This window comes from Podarcis gaigeae (genome assembly GCF_964106915.1).
Source record: "Podarcis gaigeae genome assembly, chromosome: 11".
NCBI lineage: Eukaryota > Metazoa > Chordata > Lepidosauria > Squamata > Lacertidae > Podarcis > Podarcis gaigeae.
In genome coordinates, this window is record NC_139687.1 from 48,546,881 (window position 1) to 48,567,836 (window position 20,956).

At 42.9% G+C, this 20,956-nt stretch overlaps 1 protein-coding gene across 1 annotated transcript in view; it reads left to right on the top strand.

Moving 5' to 3' along the window:
* Positions 1–2,349: 2,349 nt before the first annotated feature.
* Positions 2,350–20,956, top strand: part of ADAMTS12 (ADAM metallopeptidase with thrombospondin type 1 motif 12) — a 131,781-nt gene continuing 113,174 nt past the window's right edge. Inside the window, exons 1-2 of the mRNA XM_083702560.1 lie at positions 2,350–2,582; positions 7,499–7,860. Coding sequence (XP_083558686.1) covers positions 2,456–2,582; positions 7,499–7,860 — 489 coding nt within the window. The 5' untranslated portion in view covers positions 2,350–2,455. The remainder of the gene's footprint in view (positions 2,583–7,498; positions 7,861–20,956) is intronic.

Consider the following 20,956-nt stretch of genomic DNA (forward strand, 5'->3'; position numbering starts at 1 on the left):
TAGAGCCTCGGCACTTTCTTTTTTTACAGCTGTATGACAGGCCAACATCAACCAAGTGCAGCTTTTCCTGCTTCCTGCAGTCAATCAGAAGCCGTGCTTTGGTTTTTGAACATTTTGGAAGTTGAACGGACTTCCAGAATGGATTCCGTTTGACTTCCAAGGTACGACTGTATGTGTTTTCTCCCTTCCCCCTCTCTTTCCTCCCCACCCTCTTGCTTCCCTTTTTCATCTCCGGCACTGCATCCACCCCCTTTCATCCACCCCTTTCCTAATTTTCAATATTTATGGGATTTAGTTCCAGGGTGAGCTACATTGCTGCCTTCTGTGGAACAAGCTCTAAAGACATACTTTTCTTCAGAGTGGTGTTTAGACATTAAAATATGAGCTGTTGGGTTAGGACAGTTGGGCCATGTATCCAACGATTGGGCCGTGTGCCCAATGCTGGTTTTAAAATGTCCTAGCCTATGTCTGAGTTCAATGGGGTTCAATCATTTTCATGTTGCGCTCCATTGATTGTAGTTGGTGTAGTTGCCTAATGGAAGGGTGGCTTAAAAGGTTCCCTCCAAATGATGCAAATTGTAATTCACACCAGCTCCCATCAGCATGAACAAAAGGTGGAGCTTTTTTGCTTCAGCGCTGAAGGTAACTGGCAAGAGAGTGCAATGGATGTGCCTCTTGGCTGGTATACAGAGGATCAAGAGCGGAAGAATTAATGGTATCGCAGGGTTGGTAGGAAACCACAAGGAGAGAAGTAGAAAGCAGCAGTTCGGAAGCGTCTAGCCAAGAGCTGCTTCATCGTCAGTTTTCACGTTTAAAGTAGTCTCCAGCAGCTTGCTAATGAGAGTAGGTCAATAATATGAGGTAAAATGATTTTCTTAGCCCTTGAGAAATTCCCCTTTCTCAACCCCGACATCTTGCTTTTAATACCATTTGTCAGAGTGTTTCGCTTAAGCCATTAAATAGTTATTAGAGAAATTGGGGACTGGTAATAAGCTTCTGGCAAGATGTTCTTGGAAAGATGTCCTTATCGTCTGCAGTGCTTTTACTTCTCCTGAGAGTTGGGATGTTCCAGGTGCAGTTTTGGGTAGGGTCTGGTCTCTTGGGATAGATTGGGTGCTTTTGGTAATAAACATGTTCCAGATCATTCGAAACCTTCATTGTCTCCCATGCCCTTTCACCCTGCCCTGTTCAAACTATCCATTCACCATGAAAATATATATGAAGAATGAAGTGTTGTGTCAGCTTTTGGGGAGGCGGCGTTCATAGAAATTAATTTAATAACAAAAAAAAGAACTGATACCAGTCCCCTCGCTAACATTACTGGGGATATGAACAACACATTGGATAAAGGATTGGCTCAATGTTTATTTTTAGGAGCCAGGATGGTTAATGTAAGAAAAGGCAAATATTCAGAGGGGTTAAATAAGAATTCATCATACAGACAAGTCTGGTCCATTGCTATTGCTGAAAATTTATCTGAAAATTCATGGTTTAGTAAAAGGCAAACAAAGAAGGATTTGTTTTCAATCATGTGGCAATATATATATATATGTATTATATAAATGATGTCCTCTATTACATCTCATGGCAGCAGACCTTGTCCCTGGAATGAGCGCCACAAGGCATGATCTGGAAGCAGCATTCTTTAATACCAGCTGTGGTTCTTTCCTTGTGAGAAAACTGCACTCTGCACATGCTCAAAGGCATTTTCTCTTATGTAGAATCATTGTGTTCCACTGAGTCTTCGCATTGTCTAAATCCTGGCTAAAATTAAACCCTGGTTGTAGTTGCTTGGGTACACAGCTGGACATCAGAACAGTGGATCACTTCGCTCAGTTGTGAATTGTTCTGGAGTCAGAAAATGCCGTTATCATATAAATGGTATTTTTCACTTGGGCACTGAAACCCGCACCTCCCTCGCTCATGCTCTTTGTGCAAATGCCTTTCTATTTTCCAGCCCACGTTAAAACATTCTGGGCAATGCAGAAAGCGCCCGATGGCTGAAATCCTGTGCCCACTTTCCCAGGAGTAAGATTTGCGCAACTCCGTGGCACTTCCTTCTGGGTACATATGCTTAGTGTTTTGTCTAAGAGGAACCTGCCTGTCTTATTCTCTTCGGATTACTCCAAACCCAAGTAACTCAGGAGCCAGCAGATAGATACACAAGCAGAGAAGGTTTTCTTATGCCTCATCTCTGTGCAAAAGCGGGATTCCCTAGAAACCGCTTCCTCACTCCACCACCACCCTCCTTCCCGCTCTCTCCAGAAACCAGACACCAAGACTCCTAAGCACTCCCCTTTTCAGGAAAAGCCTCTCTGCCTTTCTCTCTGAGAGAATTTTCTTTTCTCTCCCCGCTCTCTTTGTGCATTAATTTCCACAGCCCTTGGCCATGCAACTTGACCGCTTTCTTTCAACTAGGCATTGAAAGAGGCGCTCAGTTTCCTGCAAATAAAACATGCCATGTATTCAGAGAAACTGGCTCGCAAACGTTTCCTTCTGGGTCCACTTCCTTAATATCCAGGCGTTGTGCTATGGTAGGAATCCTCCACCGGGCAGATTTGTCTTTCCAGACAAGAGGCAAGGTCAGTCGATTCTCTTGTTTTTAATTAAAGCGGCTCTTGCATTTAGCAATTGACAACGTGGCATCTCTCTCTTCCCCTCTCCACATTCCTAATCTTGTTGTAGAAAAGAAGGGCCTCGCCTGTAAGCAAACCTTTTGTACGAATAAGCTTTAGCCGCTTCAGCATTTGCAGATCTTCATGACTTTACGATTTTATATTAAAAGAAAACTTTAATGCCGTTTTGTAAACCGCTCCCAGCTCAAGCTGAGCATCTTCCCAGGCACACTCTGAACATGCTGTGAGCAGCTGTTCGCAGCCCCACAAAGAACAAGGCTGGCAAACTAAAAACAGCGACGAGCAATGGCAAAATTTCTTGCAAACAGACAGCTTGCAACGCTTTAGCCCTGCCCAAGCAGTTACAAAACGGGTGGCAGGCGTGTGTGGATTATTTGTCCTGAGATGCTGCCTCCCTCCAGCAGTAACTGAGGGTGGCTGGTTTTGAAAACTCCTGTAACGAACCGGCTATTGCTGCCCTTTTAATGTCCACAGTTCAAAGAATTGTAGTGTTGGAATGGGACCCCTTGGGTCATCTAGTCCAACCTCCTGCAATGCAGGAATTTTCTGTTCAAGGTGGGGCTCTCAAACAAATATCAAGTATCTTAATTCTGCCTGTACCATCACTCCCCTTCCTATTACTCAAAAGAAAGACAGAAATGTAATGTCATTTGGTAGCTACAGGGGCATTTGGTGAGGTTACAGGGAACCAGACAGAGGGCCTTCTTGGTAGTGGCACCCGCCCTGTGGAACGCCCTCCCTTCAGATGTAATGGAAATAAGTAGCTAGCTTATCTTTAAAAGACATCTGAAGGCAGCCCTGTTTAGGGAAGTTTTTAATATTTAATGCTGTATTGCTTTTAACACTCGACTGGAAGCCGCCCAGAGTGGCTGGGGAAACTCAGCCAGATGGGCGGGGTATAAATTATTATTATTATTATTATTATTATTATTATTATTATTATTGCTGCTGCTGCATAAGAAGACAGCATGTGTCTGGGGAGGGTGGATTCATATGGAAGGACCCTGTCATTTAGGGCCACCCTGCAAGGGGAAAAAAATTACCTGAGTTATTGTGCATCAAACAAATTTGCATTGTCTTCTGCTTTTTGTTCTTAATCCATTTTCTTTTGCTGGAATATGTGGAGCTATGCTGACATTGGACTTTATTTCTGACATTTTCACAGGCACTGCTTATCCAGGCATGTCCAAAGTCTGTTTTGGGGGCCTAATGCGGCCCCCACCGGTCAGTTTAATTAAAAAAAAAAAGCTCAATAACTTCAATCAACAACTTTGGTTGGCCCTCACACATGTTCACTTCATCAAATCTGGCCCTCTTTGAAAAAAGTTTGGGCACCCCTGGATGCAGTTCCAAGCTGTCAGGGACTGGGCAGAGGAGGAACGGTGGAGAAGAAGACAGTTCAGAATTACAACACGGGTTTTAGGGAGGTCACAGCTCAGAGGAAGATGAGGGGGAAACCTGGGAAATAATGGGAGAGGAGGAAGAAGATGCACAAGAGAGGCAACAGCTGACAGACAGGCCTCCCCCTCTCCCAGAACCCAGCGAGCATTGAAAGTAAGAGAGCAAAGAGCTTAGAGGCAGAGGGCACTTCTCAGCACTTGTGGTGGTGACGCATGAAGAGAGAGAGGGAGAGGGTGGAAACTCACTTGGGGCAACGCCATTATTCTAAGAGGCTGCATTTCCAAGCCTCTCTCTGTGCATATTGAATAAAAAGCAGCTGCTAAGGACTTTTCCTTGTCTTATTCGTTCCTGGCAACATGCCGGGGGGGGGGGTAGGGGGGAATTGGATCCTCTTCTGCCTGACACAAACCACAGGGGCTAGAAACTTGATTTTTAAAAAGGAAGCAAGCTGAGATCCTCTCAAGTTGCTGAACTCTGCCAGTTCTCCAATTCGTAGATAATTTTCCACCGGTGCAAAATTGTGAAAAGTCACACAACATACCATGTGCAACTTAAAGCCAAAGCTGATGTGATGGGAGTGGTCTATTCCAGGAATGTGGAAAGCGTAGCCCTCCAGATATCATTGCATCCTAGCTCCCATCAGCCCCACCAGCATAGCCAGCAGTCAGGAATGGAGGGAGCTGCAGTCCAGTAGCCTCTGGATGACCACAGGTTCCCTATCCCTGCTATTTTCTTTCTTTTTTTTTAAAAAAAAATTCTTTTTATTAAATAGCTTTCATAACACAGACATATGCAAAACAGAAAAAAGAAAAACAATTAAAGAAAAAACAACACAAAGTACAGCTGCACACTGAACACAGTAACCAGTGAATTAAAGAAAAAAGGCACTAAAAAGAAAAAGAAAAACCGGGAAAATTAAAGAAAAAAGTAAAAGAAAAAACTTAATGTATATAACAGTTAACACCCATCACCTGACCTCCTTCCCTGCTGATTTCGGGTTTCCAGTTTTAATAGTTTCCTTTTTACAGCTGGTGTTGGTATTTAGTTTGTACACCGGAAGTTTTATACCAGACCTGCTATAGTTGGTAAGTTTCTAAAATTTCCTTCTATACAAGCCATAAATTTGTTCCAATCGTCATTTAACTTTGCACTTTTTTGGTTTCTAATTCTTTGCGTCATTTTTGCCAATTCGATGAAGTCGTATAGTTTTAATTGCCAATCCCTCACCGTTGGTATAGTTGTACTTTTCCAGTTTTGGGCGATTAGCATTCTGGCCGCTGCCATTGAATATTGAAATAGGGTTTTATCTTCTTTCTTTATCTCATCTCCAACAATCCCTAGTAAAAAGGCCTCTGGTTTTTTGGGGAATGTGTATCTAAATATTTTTTTTAACTCATCATATATTTGATTCCAAAAATTTTTCATTACCTCACATGCCCACCACATATGTATAAAATTACCTTCTTTTGTTTTACATCTCCAACAGGCCTTATCTCCAGTCCTATACATCCTACTTAGTTTTTCTGGTGTTAAGTACCATCGATATATCATTTTTTCTAAGTTTTCTCTAATTGCAGCGCTTGCCGTGAATTTCATTCCCTCATTCCACAATTTTGTCCATTTCTCATATTCTATGTTATGTCCCAAATCTATCGCCCACTTGACCATGACTTCCTTAATTTCTTCGTCTTTTGTGTCCCACTCCAGTAATATGTTATACATTTTAGACAATAATTTAGATTTACTCTCGATTATCTCAATCTGAAATTTAGATTTCTTTTCATTCATTCCTATTTTTTTATCTTCCGTCCATCTTGCGTTAATCTGATGATACTGTATCCAACCCGTCAGCTTCTCTTTTAACTCCTCGTATGGCCTTAATTTCCAGCTATTTTGAGATCTAACTAATAAATCTTCATATGTGAATCTTTGATCTTCCTGGTTTATTTTTTTGATTGTTAGGATATTTGTTGGGCATAACCACCAAGGTGTTTTCCCCTCTAGCAATTTTTTATTTTTTCCCCAAACTTCATACAGGGGGCCTCTGATGATGTGATTCGAAAATCCTTTATGGGGCTTCTCCTTATTTGACCAAAGGTAGGCATGCCAGCCAAACCTATTATCTGCCCCTTCGAGATCTAATAAATCGGTGTTCTCCAAGGTTATCCATTCCTTAACCCAACATAAACAAGCAGCTTCGTAATATAGTTTTAGATTGGGGATTGCGAGCCCTCCTCTCTCCTTTCGGTCCGTGAGTAATTTAAACCTGATCCTTGGCCTTCTTCCCTGCCAAATGAATCTTGAGAGAGTTTTCTGCCAGTCTTTGAATATTTTGGACCCTCTAATAACAGGAATATTTTGAAACAGAAACAGCATCTTAGGGAGTATATTCATTTTTATAGCCTCCATCCTACCCAGCCAGGAGAGGTTAACTCTGTTCCAAACATCCAGGTCTTTTTTGATTTTATTCCACGTTGCCGAGTAATTGTCTTCAATCAAGTTTATATTTTTTGGTGTGAGCCATATTCCTAAATATTTTATTTTTTTTGCCACTTTAATTCCGTTTTGTCTCTCTAATTTTTCTTTTATATTGTTACCCAGATTCTTTATCAGCATTTTGGTTTTAAATTTATTCAGTTTGAAACCAGATAGTCTACCGTACTCCTCTAAGACTTCCAGCGCTCTACCCAGACTTCCTTGCGGCTCTTTCTTCATTCTCTCATAGAACTAGAACATCCGCATCCAATGATGCCGAATGTTGGAAAACTCAGGACAGATAAAAGGAAGTCCTTCCTCACTTAGCACCTAGTTAAACTATGGAACTCACTGCCACCAACTTGGATGGCTTTAAAAGAGGGTTGGGCAAAAGATTGGACTACTGCAATGCGCTCTACGTGGGGCTACCTTTGAAGGTGACATGGAAACTACAACTAATCCAGAATGCGGCAGCTAGACTGGTGACTGAAAGACCTACATTGGCTCCCAGTACGTTTCCGAGCACAGTTCAAAAGTGTTGGTGTTGACCTTTAAAGTCCTAAACGGCCTCGGTCCTGTATACCTGAAGGAGTGTCTCCACCCCCATTGTTCTGCTCAGACGCTGAGGTCCAGCGCCGAGGGCCTTCTGGCGGTTCCCTCATTAAGAGAAGCAAAGCTACAGGGAACCAGGCAGAGGGCCTTCTTGGCAGTGGCGCCCACCCTGTGGAACGCCCTCCCATCTGATGTCAAAGAGATAAACAACTACCTGACATTCAGAAGACATCTTAAGGCAGTCCTGTTCAGGGAAGCTTTTAATGTATGACATATTAGTGTATTTTTGGTATTCGTGGAAGCCGCCCAGAGTGGCTGGGGAAACCCAGCCAGATGGGCAGGGTACAAATAATAAATTATTATTATTATTATTATTATTATTATTATTATTATTATGGTGAAAGGCTAATTTTTCTGCTCCTTTTCTCCCCTAGATAATTTTATCAAAACGTTGCAAGATTACCAAGTGGTAAGCCCAGCCAAAGTCGATGCGGCCGGGCAGTTTCTGTCTTACAATTTGCACCACCATGCATCCACTGTCAGAAGGAAAAGAGACACCAGGATAAAGGACAGTCAAGTGTATTATAAGATTAAGCACAAAGACAAGGACCTGTTCTTTAACTTAACCCTCCATCAAGGATTACTGTCCAATAATTATATTCTGGAAAGGCGATCTGGCAACTATTCCCGTGCAAAGATGGTTCAGCGTTTGGAAACTTCGTGCCACCTGACTGGGACAGTCATGCAGCCAGATTTCAGGACTGGGAAGGCAGCAATCAGCACTTGCAATGAACTAGTAAGTGACAATTACCATGAAATATTTATTTATATTCGTAATTTCAGGTATTCACAAGCCAAAAGCTTCTGGTCCAAATCCAAGAGTTATGCTTCAGAGTGTGGAAGGCAAGATCAACGTTCAGATCTTTTTGCAGGTTAATTGTTTTAATTCATGACTAAGAATATGGATTAAGGACCTCTGTGGCTTGAGCTGCCCATAAACTGATATGAATAATTTACCCTGAAGGGAGTTCACAACTCACCTTACATGCCATGATAGAAGCTGTGCAAGGCTTGAACAATTGCATAGTAAATGATGTTTGCATAACAGTTGCATGGTATGTGATAAACAATTAAGTATTTGATGGTGAGAATTAAGAAGATAAGGAACCTTGGGGTCCAATTCCATCCATAAGTCCATTTCCCCAAACCATGCCCACCTGTGAATCAGGTGACATCATGCTGATGGATAAGTGATGTCAGCTGACAGGCAGAGGGTTCAGTTCTGCATTGGTTGTGCCTGCCAGTTCTCCACAGGTAACAGCCACATACAGACAGCAGGATTTACCCCAAGCTGTTAAGAATCCTGCAGAGAGTTCAGTCCTGCTCAGTGTTGCTTCACTGTCTCCCCACCACACCTATGGGCCAACTTTGACGTAGGACTGGGATCGTACCCATCACCTGTCATCAGATGATTGACAGGTGGTTAGTCCTTCCAGCCTATCAAAGTTGGTCTGCTAGGTTGCAGGGAGATAAAGAAGCAGAAGAGTTTGGATTTGATATCCCACTTTATCACTACCTGAAGGAGTCTCAAAGAGGCTAATAATCTCCTTTCCCTTCCTCCCTCACAATGAACACTCTGTGAGGTGAGTGGGGCTGAGAGACTTCAGAGAAGTGTGACTAGCCCAAGGTCACTCAGCAGCTGCATGTGGAGGAGCGGAGACGCAAACCCAGTTCACCAGATTACGAGTCTACCGCCTTTAACCACTACACCACACTGGCTCTCCTAAAGATCTCTAAAGGTCTGGCCCACCAGACCAGAAGGTTTCTCCTGCTCCTGGCCTATGGGAAATCCACATGTAGGACACGAATAGCTCCCTCGGATTGGCCAAGCAGAATCCCTAGAACCTAGGAAGTATTGGAATTTTGGCCAGGCACCCTAATCACAAAAAGAAAGAGAAGGCGTTAGCAGGCTTGCTGTAGCCTGCAGAATACATGCCCTGAGTGTGTCCTCAATCCTCCCTGCTCCCTTACAACTGCAGATCCAGCTAGGCCAAAGTAAACATGTGTGGGACAGCCCCCTGCTCCCACCCCATCAGCGCGGAATGAAAATTCCTTCCTTGGAAACATTACAGGCCTGCAAAATGTCCTTTGACTGTTCAGAAACAACGTAGATTGCATGCAGCAGGCCTGGTATAGATACAAATGAAAGGCTTTCATTTCAGCACATGAAAGAATAATGAAAACTATATGGAGAATTTAAAATACAATTTCCTTACATGTGCTGTGCAAATGTGACTATAGGAATAGTTACACAGTCAAGGGGGGCAGAGATTTAAGCCTTAGTGCTTGCCCTTGCTAGTTATATGTTGGTCCCATGCCGCGTTGTATTTTGTATTTCTAAAGGACTGCAAACCGCCCACAGAACTCAGGCGGGTGGGGTGGCATAGGCATATAATGAATATGTCTGTAACTTGTGTACCCAAGAATTCAATTCAGAGAGAGGATGTGAGAGCTCATAAAATGCATGGTTCTAGTAAATGAACAACTGCTGTTTTGTTTGTTTGATTTCTTTGGTAAATAGCATTTCAATATTTTTTCAAAAACAAAATGTTTTTCTACTTAGCAAAACAATGTACATCAAAGTGCTACAGTAATTGTGCCTTGGAAAAATAGCCAGTGTGAAGCTGTTTTCAAGGTAATACTTGCCTTCTGTGCCAGACAGTTGCAGACAACAACCCACTTACAATAAGATTTTTAATGTTAACGAGTGTGTATGTGTGTGTTATCTGTGCAATTAGACCTGCAGCCTTACACACTTAAGGGGGAGGAAACCACTGAACACGATCAGGGACGGATTTAGGTTTGATGAGGCCCTAAGCTACTGAAGTTAATGGGGCCCTTTATATGTCCAGCTGTCCTTTGTCAACAACAAATTGTCGCTGCTTTTTGTGTTGAATATTTGCTATATGGTAATTTATGGACCTGATAGGTATCTAAAGCCATTTGCACATAACAAAATATGTATTTTATCAAAGTAATTGTTGAACTGAAATACAGTTAAGAAGAAGTATATTAATAGTGAAATGCAATTAAGAAGAAGTATATTAATAGTGAAATAGTTATTAAGTTCTAACTTAAAATGATTTTTTATTCATAACAAACTTAATAATGCAAACACATTGGCATTTGGCAATAACAAAAGTTCCTTTACAAACAAAATTTACAAAGACTCATAATGAGCAAACCAGTGATATTTTAGGGAGCAGGCTAGCAGGCAGGGCCCATTACTTACATCATAGGAGCCTACACAACACAAAACACTGTTGCTGTATGTAGGTTTTATTTTATTTGCTTTTTATCTTATATTTTGGAAATGTACATCCAGGTTTTTCCACCTATAATTTTTTTGGGGGCCCCCAAGAGAGTGGGGCCCTAAGCTATACATTATTTAGCTTATACATAAATCTGGCACTGACACGATGCATCTTATTTCTGCATAAAAATACTGAATGCTACCTCCAGCTCTTCTAAAGGCAGTTTGTTGTGAAACCTGATGCTGTTGGTGGAGATGTTTCCTTCTAAAGGCTAATCGCTCTCCATTTTCACAGATGGATAAACACTGGAAAAGTGATTCATTCTCTGTGGCAAAGGTCACATTCTCCGCCTCTCGGAATATTGCGCCTTTCAGTCGCTGACAGAAATGTAGCTTAGTAGAATACAAAGGCAATCACAAAAATAAGGAAAGCATAAGTGCCACTGAATACAAAAATAATATCATTTCATGTCCCCCCCCCCCACCCTTAGAGAGGAAGGAAGCTGCCCTGGGCTCCTTTGAGAGGAAGGATGGGATATAAATTTAATAAACAAGCAAGCCATCAAACAAATAAAGCTTATGGCAGCCTTTGCAACATCGGTTTCATTTGGAAGAGAGAACAGGGAAATCTTAGTGGAATATTGCTACCAATCTGTCATTATAAAACAAGGGAGACCTGCAGCAAATTTTTGCAATGTGAAGTGTTGCTTTTCAGGGTTTCTAGCACTCACTAACTTGCCAGCAAAGGTCCATATAGTTAAAGCTATGGTTTTCCCAGTAGTGATGTATGGAAGTAGTGATGTATGGAAATAGTGATGTATGGAAGTGAGAGCTGGACCATAAAGAAGGCTGATCGGCGAAGAATTGATGCTTTTGAATTATGGTGCTGGAGGAGACTCTTGAGAGTCCCATGGACTGCAAGAAGATCAAACCTATCCATTCTGAAGGAAATCAGCCCTGAGTGCTCACTGGAAGGACAGATCCTGAAGCTGAGGCTCCAATACTTTGGCCACCTCATGAGAAGAGAAGACTCCCTGGAAAAGACCCTGATGTTGGGAAAGATGGAGGGCACAAGGAGAAGGGAATGACAGAGGACGAGATGATTGGACAGTGTTCTCGAAGCTACCAGCATGAGTCTGACCAAAATGCGGGAGGCAGTAGAAGACAGGAGTGCCTGGCGTGCTCTGGTCACAAAGAGTCAGACACGACTAAACAACTAAACAACAACAACAAGCACTCACTAACATGCTGACTCATGTTCATGAGGATTGAATAATAATAATAATCATCATCATCATCATCATCATGAATTGCTGTGGAATTGCTGTGGAGAACTACATTTAACATTGGAAAAAAAGAGAGAGAAGCACAGACAACTGAAATTGATAGATTTGTCCATTTCTGGTTCAGCCGGTTGCACATAGCTCCTTTCCCCGTTTATCCGAACAACAGTCCTACAAGGCCTTTAGACTGAGGAAACATGACTGACCTGAGGTCAGTCCTTTATGACTGAGCAAAAATTTGAACTGTGATCTCTCCATTCTAAATGCACACTGGCTTTTCTCCAGTAGACCCCTGATTCCATTGTCTGTATGGGAATTGCAATTCCTATGATTCTATTAATGGTCCGTGTCATTCCTTCACATGGGTACAGGATCTATCCACTGTGGGAAAAACTGAATGGATGAAATAACAGTAAGAAGAGACTGGCTGCTAAGTGGAGAAAATGAGCAAAGTCATGGTGGACTAGGCTGCCCAAATGCTCCCATATCAATGAATTGAATGAGTAACATAATCCAAAGGATAGCCATGAATAACTGACTTGTATGTTGCCCATTTTGCTGTCTGCATAGAGAAGGAACTCTCCTTTCATTAGCCGTACAGTGGAAACATTATCATCAAGGATCAGTTTACAAATTCAGTAAGAAAATGCTTGGCATAGCAAGCTGTTCAATTGCTGCCAAAAGCATGGAATGACAGAAACCTTCAACACTTGCCAGGGCAAGCACAATATAGAGAAATCCCCCCCCCTTGCTTCTCCCCCCACCCGGCCTAAATATGATCTCTTTTTCATTGTAGCCCATTCCTGATTCTGAAGTTCTTTGTACCTCATGCTATAGAAATGCAGACTTCCTGCCAGCAATTCCCTTTCTCACAACTCTGTTGCCAGATGTATACCTGCCAACATTCAAAATCTATACATCTCAAACTCTTCTCCCTGTACTCTACAAATTCTTCTCCTGGCTTGTTCAACAGTTTTGGAAGTCCACATGTCTCAACCAATGCTGGACCTAAAGCCAGAGGAATTCTAATATTTTCACTCCTATGTACAAAATAAAAACAAACTGACAGAGTGTTATATATACAGTGGTACCTCGGGTTAAGAACTTAATTCATTCTGGAGGTCCGTTCTTAACTTGAAACTGTTATTAGGCTGAGGTACCACTTTAGCTTATGGGGCTTCCTGCTGCCACCGTGCGATTTCTGTTCTCATCCTGAAGCAAAGTTCTTAACCTGAAGCACTATTTCTGGGTTAGCGGAGTCTGTAACCTGAAGTGTCTGTACCACAACACACACACACACATATATATAAAACAAAGGTAGACTCCAAATTCTACACTTAGGTGATGCCTTTAATTTGACCAAACAGATTTTACAAAATAATGGCAATCTTCCAAGTTCCTCAGAGAGCTCCCCCTCAGGTAATATTTTATAAAAAGCATGGTGTGTGAGGAATGCCCCCAATAGCCTAGCTATAATAACTTTACAATGACAAAGCATTGCCTGAAGTGTGATCTACTCAATTTATGGAACATAGTGTGTTGTGTTGTGGTGTTGTGTAGTGGTTAAGAGCAGTGGACATGTAATTTGGGAAACCGGGTTTGCTTCCCCGCTGCTCCACATGCAGCTGCTGGCTGACCTTGGGCTAGTCACACTTCTCTGAAGTCTCTCAGCCTCACTCACCTCACAGAGTGTTTGTTGTGAGGGAGGAAGGGAAAGGAGAATGTTAGCCACTTTGAGACACCTTCGGGTAGTGATAAAGCGGGATACCAAATCCAAACCCTTCTTCTTCTTAATTGTATAATGGTAGAAATGGTTTTATTGCTTACAGAATTTTTACGAGTGGTTTATATTGTTTTTAGAGTTTGTATCTTATCAAATTCTCCCCTTATTGTGCACTGCTTTGATAGCTTCTTTACTCAGCTCCAATGTGGAGGTTGCAGCCTAACTAAATATCAGCTATGCGCTACTGGTATCAGGTCACATCTCAGATACTGGAATAAGGGAGCAGTGACTGATCTGCATTTTTGAAAACATAAAGCCAGGTTGTTACTCAGAACTGTCCCATGCCATAAGCTAAACACACAGGTTCCTGGTTAGGCAGAGAGAAGAAGATAATATAAACGTGGCACTAGGGATGGGTGAATCTGACAGTTTTAGTTTCTCACTTTTCAGGTCTCTCGTTCAGTTTCCCACATTTCCACATCAGTTTTTGATTATCATCATCACTGAAAAACTCCCTCTGGACTGTAAGAAAGGAGAGTGAGAGAGGCCTTGAAGTTACCCACCAACAGTTAGTGGCTGAACAGAAGTCTGAGCAAGTAGACACATAGTTCCTCTGACCACAGTTGCCCACACTATGATGTGTTGTATTTCTGTTTAAATTCTAGTAACTATTTATAAACCTTGCAATATATATAAAGGTAAAGGTAAAGGACCCTTGGATGACTAAGTCCAGTCAAAGGTGACTGTGGAGTTGCGGCGCTCATCTCGCTTTCTGGCCGAGGGAGTTGGCATTTGTCCACAGACAGCTTTCCATGTCATGTGGCCAGCATGACTAAACCACTTCTGGCACAAGAGAACACCATGGCAGAAACCAGAGCACACAGAAACACCACAGTGGAACCTATTTATCTACTTGTACTGGTGTGTTTTCGAACTGCTAGGTTGGCAGGAGCTGGAACAGAGCAATGGGAGCTCACCCTATTGCTGGGATTCGAACCGCCGACCTTCCGATCAAGAGACTCAGTGGTTTAGACCACAGCGTGTATAAGTGTATGCAACAATCAGTATATTTTTTTGCCCTCCTTTTTTTTAGCTTCTTGAAGGCAGTGTGGGGAACAAATGAACAACCAAGCATTCCTTAACAAAAAGGATTCTTTCTGGAGTGTTTTCAATTATGGGGAGAGAGAATAAGCTGGAAGGTTAGCTTGTGATGCAGTAACCCGGTGCAAAAGTAACGTGATAGTCATTTGCATGCAGTTTCCATCTCAGCACAGGATAAACAGCACAGTTTTCAGTACAGTCCCCTCCCACTTTTTTGATTTATTGAGAAATCTTTGTGTCAATCTGTTGCTCTCTAAGCCTTTCCTGCCTTCCTAGAGAGGGAGTCTCTAATCATCCTGTCACATTTATACACCCGCCTTCCTCTCAGCAATGACAGGTGTGTTGAGCTTCTCACTGATGGAAGGGAAGACTATGACAACAGTAACTGCTGACAGTTTCTATGACTCTCACATAGCTCTAAGGCAGGCATCCAGGGTCTCATTCTGAATCTGAAACAATCCTTCCCAACGCCAATAAAAAATTCCTGGTTATCTTCATGTACACGGCCTCCTTGCCAACTATCTTGGTTAATTCATAGGTCGCTGTGTGTCCTCAATTGCTCTGAGGACAAAATTTTATGGTCTCACAGGTGGCATACGAAATAATCAAATCCTGAGCATGTTTCTGTAGTGTAAGGACAGAGGTGTGATTTGAGCATCATTGTCCAGGGAGTTCAGAAGTGGATACCATACAGCAGAAAAGTATGTGCTTGTCTATATCTATTGCTGCCGTTATTTTTGCTTTTGCATTAAAAATATAAGTGATTATACGAATGGACCTTTGGAAGTCATCCAGGTCCCATGGAAAGGGAGGAAAGAGGGAGAGATAAGAGAAGCTCAAGACCCAGAGAAACAGAACCATGTGTTCTTCTTGGTTCCTTTTCCAATAGCCTTTTGGGCAGCTGGATAGCTCAGCTGTCTGGAATCCTTTGCTTATAAATTCTGAGCTGTCTTGGATGTTTAAATGAGCGAAGAACACTGAGCATGGTGTTCTTATGGAGATGAAACAGAAATACATTTTAGGAGCGTGTAAAGCAGGGCTTTCAAAGGATGATTCACTGCAGCCTTCCCAAACTGGTGCCCTGTGGATGTTTTGGACTATCAGTCCCATCGTCCCTGATCACTGATTATCTGACTGGGGGTGTGATAGGAGTTATTTATTGCCTGGGATTTCTGTTTGGTGCGTTGACACTTTGCTGTAAAATAACCAAGAGGTGCCTAATCTTATCAAGGGCCATATTAAGTCATGAAATACCCACTGGGAACCATAAACCACACAGACTCTCATGTGTGCGCACACAGGAAGGTACACAGATCGCCCAGCCCTACAGGGTGGTCCATTTTAAAAGATCACCCAGTGAGGTTTCCTCTCCACTTCTAGGCCAGTGTCATGGCTGGATTCCTGTGTTGATCCACTATTGATAATTCCAGCCCCAAACTTCTCATCATTTCCCTCCATAACCCATCCCCCCGCCAAGTAGAGACTAGATGTATGCTTAAAACATGAAGGGAAGGGAAATGGGAGGGGGAGAGGTAAAAGACAGGTGAAGAAAAGCAGGCAACAGAAAGAAAGAGAAAAGAGATGTTCCACCCACTTCTGGTACCCACATGGCTCTAGACAGATTATATCTATGGGAATTACATCCCCTGGCAGAAGAAAGGTTCACCACCTCTAGACTGATATGTAGCTTGTTTCTCCTTAATTGACTTTAGGCATTTGGGAGATGGATTCTTACTGTGGAGGCAGCATGTGGGTGTTGGGGGGGAAATCTGCCCTTTTCCCTTATGGGGTATCCAAGAGCCCATATAGAATCCTTATGTAGGTTATATTGGTAGGAGAAAATAACAGAGGCCAACCAGAGAACATTGAGAAGCAAAGCAGCTAGTAAGCCTGATCTTTATTGATCTGTTGCAACAGGGTGCTCCCCTCACACGCAGGAAAGGACGAGGAACCCAGAACCAAGGTGTGCCTGCCCTTATATAGACATTTTAAATTCCCTGCCCTGGAGCTCAACACCACCCCTCCATACATACATCATACATACATCACAGGAGGGGTGTAACCCAAGACCACCCCCAGACACATAATACCTACATCACAGAAATGGCGGTCTACAGCAGAAATCTGAGTGCGTTGTTTATCTCCTGTCGTTGTTTATCTCCTGTCTGGCAGGTTACTTGATTGGATACCCTGGGGAGCCTGGCCTGTCTTTTGTAATGATAATACTTAGTAATGATAAATACTTAGTTCCTGAGCCAGGTCACAGGCTCACCCTATTCAAACATAGACATACCCTCAAGACAGGATTCGTGAAGGAAAAGACAATGGGGAGGCTTTTCCATTTTCCCTTGACCTTGCAGAGAAAACATTTGGTCAGTTTGGGAATAAAAAATGGTTTCAGGTCAGTCTTCCTGTGCTGATCTATGTATGTGCTTGGTTGGTACATTTATTATATATCTAAGACCTTAAAATTTTTATCACATGGGAAAGGGGTGTTTCTGGCACAATGGGTTAGTGCATCTGGCTGTTAACCAGAAGGCTGGTGGTTCAAGCCTACCCAGGGATAGCTGTGGGCAAGATCCCTGCATTGCAGGGATCTGGAATAGATGAATCTCTGGGTCCCTTCCAGCTTACAGTTCTGTGATTCTGTATTCATTTTCCCCACCCCCAACTGGAACAGAGGTGGGGAATATGGGTTTCTTGAAATTGGGAAGGCTGATTTCTCTTCTGAAGGAGGTCGGGGAGTGAAGAGGCAAGTCTCCCCCACCCACACTGAGTCGGTGCGTTTCCACGAAGAACACCCCCATGTGCACCTGCAGTTAATGAAGGGAAAGCAAGACATGCATGCTGAGATTAGCAACAAAGAATATAGTCTAAGAAGAAACGGAAAGCAGAGTTTCGCCGTGTGCGAAACCGAAGCAATGCCCTTCCGGTGCACGTCTTTGCTGGAGACAAAAAGACCAAGCGCTGGGAGGCCCAGCAGGTCAAGCACACCAAATGCAGGAACCGTGGGAAAGCAAGGTTGGAAACCATGCCAGTGCTAAGGGAAGGCATTTGTTTACAAGCACGGTCCTGGCCTTTCACAGCCATTTATGCAGATGAAGGAGCCAAGCCATGAAGTGGCATCATTAGTCACGGTTCACGAAAAGGGTCAGAGCAGAAATAATGCACGCTAAGGGAACTGGAGGAAGCCGCTGACCCAGCAGCCACTGGGGAAGAACCAGTTCAGGAACGAGCCATCATCTTTAGCAATTGTGTGATGCTGCATCCATTGCCGGGCTGGATCACTTTGGACTATAAGTGGACAATTAAGGGAAGGGCCATAGCTGAGTGCAAGAGTGCATGCTTTGTGTGCAGAAGTTCGTAAGTTCAATTCCTGGCATCTCCGATTAAAAACGATGAAGTAAGATATGAGTTTCTGGGGAGCACAAATAGGGGAGAGTGCCTTGAAACTCATGTTTTGCTTCTAATTGGGGCATCTCATTGGCTACTGTGAGAACAGGATTCCAGAATAGATGATCCAGGAGGGCTCTTCTGTTCTTGTGCTCTGCCTGTATAACATCAGACAGAATTATTCCCTCACCGTAATCCTGCTCTTTGTTGTAGGTTTTGTACCAACTTTGAGGGGGGGGGGAAACCTAGTTATGAATACAGTTGTGACTGTATTATAACTTAGCATGCTTAAGAGCTGAGAAGAACAGCTTGCACAGAATAAAAGCATTAATTCAAATTGCTCTCTTTCCAAGTATAATTACATGCTGGGGTTTTTGTTTTGTTTTTTTGTTTTGGGTGCTCTCCACTTCATCAAACACTTTTTGTTAATGACGTGGAACCATCACGTTGCAGAACAGCTAATTTGCATAACTTGTTTGCTCTTAATTTCATGTGTTGCCTTTCATTTCCTGACAGGTCTTTGTGTCCTAAGTTTTTTTTTAAAACAAACAAACAAACAAATTGCAATTTCTTTAAATGAGAATGTAGCCTAGAGAGGCTGTGGCCATGTTTTTGTCTGCGTTTTATCCTGAGTCTCAACAGGCAGCTGCCTATGGAAATTAACTCCCTGTGGAAATCAATGCATAATCATAAGTCCATTTATACCACTGTGCAAACTCAAACCTCTCTCCTTCCTCTCTCCCTCTTCTTTGGCGATCACTCATAGCCGAGTAAGATTGTCTTCCATAAATACGGTTTAACCGTGAGTCCGTAAGTGACTGTGGAGGTCAATTCTAGATCCACATGTCCTTCCACAGTGAGGACATAATTTTCCATGGTGAGCATTTGCCAAACATGCCTTCCTCTTAGTGTGTTTCTCCCTTTCGTCCTGAGTTTGAGCGTCTTCAGAACCCATGACACCTTTGGAAAGGCTGTTCTCTAATTGGAGCGCTTGCAGGCCAGTGTTTCCCAGTTGTCAGTGTTTATACTACATTTTTTTTTAAGATTTGCCCTGAGTCTTTGAACCTCTTTTGTTGACCACCAGCATTATGCTTTCCATTTTTAAGTTCAGAATAGAGTAGTTGCTTTGGAAGATGATAATCAGGTATCCGCCCAACATAACCGGTCCAACAAAGTTGATGTTGAAGAATCATTGCTTCGACACTGGTGATCTTTGCTTATTCCAGTACACTGGCATTTGTTCGCCTGTCTTCCCAAGTGATGTGTAAATTTTTTCGGAGACACCTTCCACCCCTGTGAAGAGACCTTGGACAGGAGCAGTTCAGTATGTCTCATCTTGAAATGTCCCATTTTAAACCCTGAGACTTGTCACTGAGTTCTGATTTAAGGCCATTTTTTCCAGGATATCTTTTCTTTTTGGGGTGGTGGTGGTGGTGGTGTGTGGGTGTTTGTGTATGTGTATGTGTGTGTGTGTGTTGTTTAGACATGAACATATCATTGCTCTAACTTTGCCCAAGCAGGATGGGCTGTCAAGCTGAGCTCTGCTGGCACTTCATTTCAGAAGGCTGTATGTCAAAATAGCTTGTCAAGCTTCTGTCTTTTGAGCATGGCTGTCCTGCAGAGCAGATTGCCAGTTATTCAGCCTGTAATTGCATTGCCCTGAAATCCCAGAAGAACTTCAGAATCATCAGGGGTTTCTTGCTTTCTCCGGTAACATATAGCTTCAATAACCTGCTTCAGTCCTTTGGGGATGTATATTCTACACAACATTTACCCTCCTGCCTTTACTATCAGGTTTTCAGACCTGGCTCATGTCTTGCCAGTTGGGGGTGAAGGAAAGAGGGCAAGGGAAAGGGAAAGCTGCATGAAACAAGGTGAGGCTAAGGCTTGCTTAGGGCAAAGAACAGCAATGAGTTAAGTCCCAGGATAACACAGCATCCTTTGGGTGACTGAGTGCATTTTGCCAGCAGCAGAGGCGAATGACTGCTTTACACAGTATGCGTGTGAAAGATAACTGCAGCCTGCCTTCATCTTAGGCAAATTTAGTGTCTGCCTCAAGCTTTATCTTTATTATTTATTTTCTATCCTGCCTTTCTATGGGACGCGGGTGGCGCTATGGGTTAAATCACAGAGCCTAGGACTTGCCGATCAGAAGGTTGGCGGTTCGAATCCCCGTGACGGGGTGAGCTCCCGTTGCTCGGTCCCTGCTCCTGCCAAACCAAGCAGTTCGAAAGCATGTCAAAGTGCAAGTAGATAAATAGGTACCACTCTGGCGGGAAGGTAAACTGCGTTTCCGTGTGCTGCTCTGGTTTGCCAGAAGCGGCTTAGTCATGCTGGCCACAGGACCCGGAAGCTGTATGCCCGCTCTCTTGGCCAATAAAGCGAGATCAGCGCCGCAACCCCAGAGTCGGTCACGACTGGACCTAATGGTCAGGGGTCCCTTTACCTTTACCTTTATCCTGCCTTTCTACTTACCAAAGTAGTGCTCAAGAAGGCTAACAACATTCAAACTACAGCAAAACCATCAGCAAAGTGAAACAGCAGAGAGCAGATCTCATTAAAACAGACTCATCCTAGAATGCCAAAATTAAGGGCAACACCACCTGAACAAAATGTTCTGACTCTGATAAAACAGTAAAAGTATTTAAAGGGAACACAAATGCAACCCTGGAACTAAAAGTACCAAGCATTAAAAAAAAAACACAACACCACAAACCACCATCAACTAGTTTCCAAATCCACAAGTTAACTCCAAGTGTGTCCTTTATAGTTAGTTAATATGTTATTTCTCTTGTAAATAAAAGTGAACTCTGGGGAAGGAGAGGGAACGGGCAAACATTAGGAAAACTGAGAAGGAGGTTTAGGATGGTAGACGCCTGTTTTAGGCATTGGTTAAACCGCAGGAGCAGTTCTGTAAGTTACAATTTATAAACATCTGGAACGTAACATGACATGACCCACTTCACTACATACTTGTCATGAACAGAAGAACAATATTTGTTTTAAACTCATTTAAAATATTTTATTTTTAAGTTGCTGCAGCCCACTCTGGGACAACATGGATTGGTGTTGTTATATA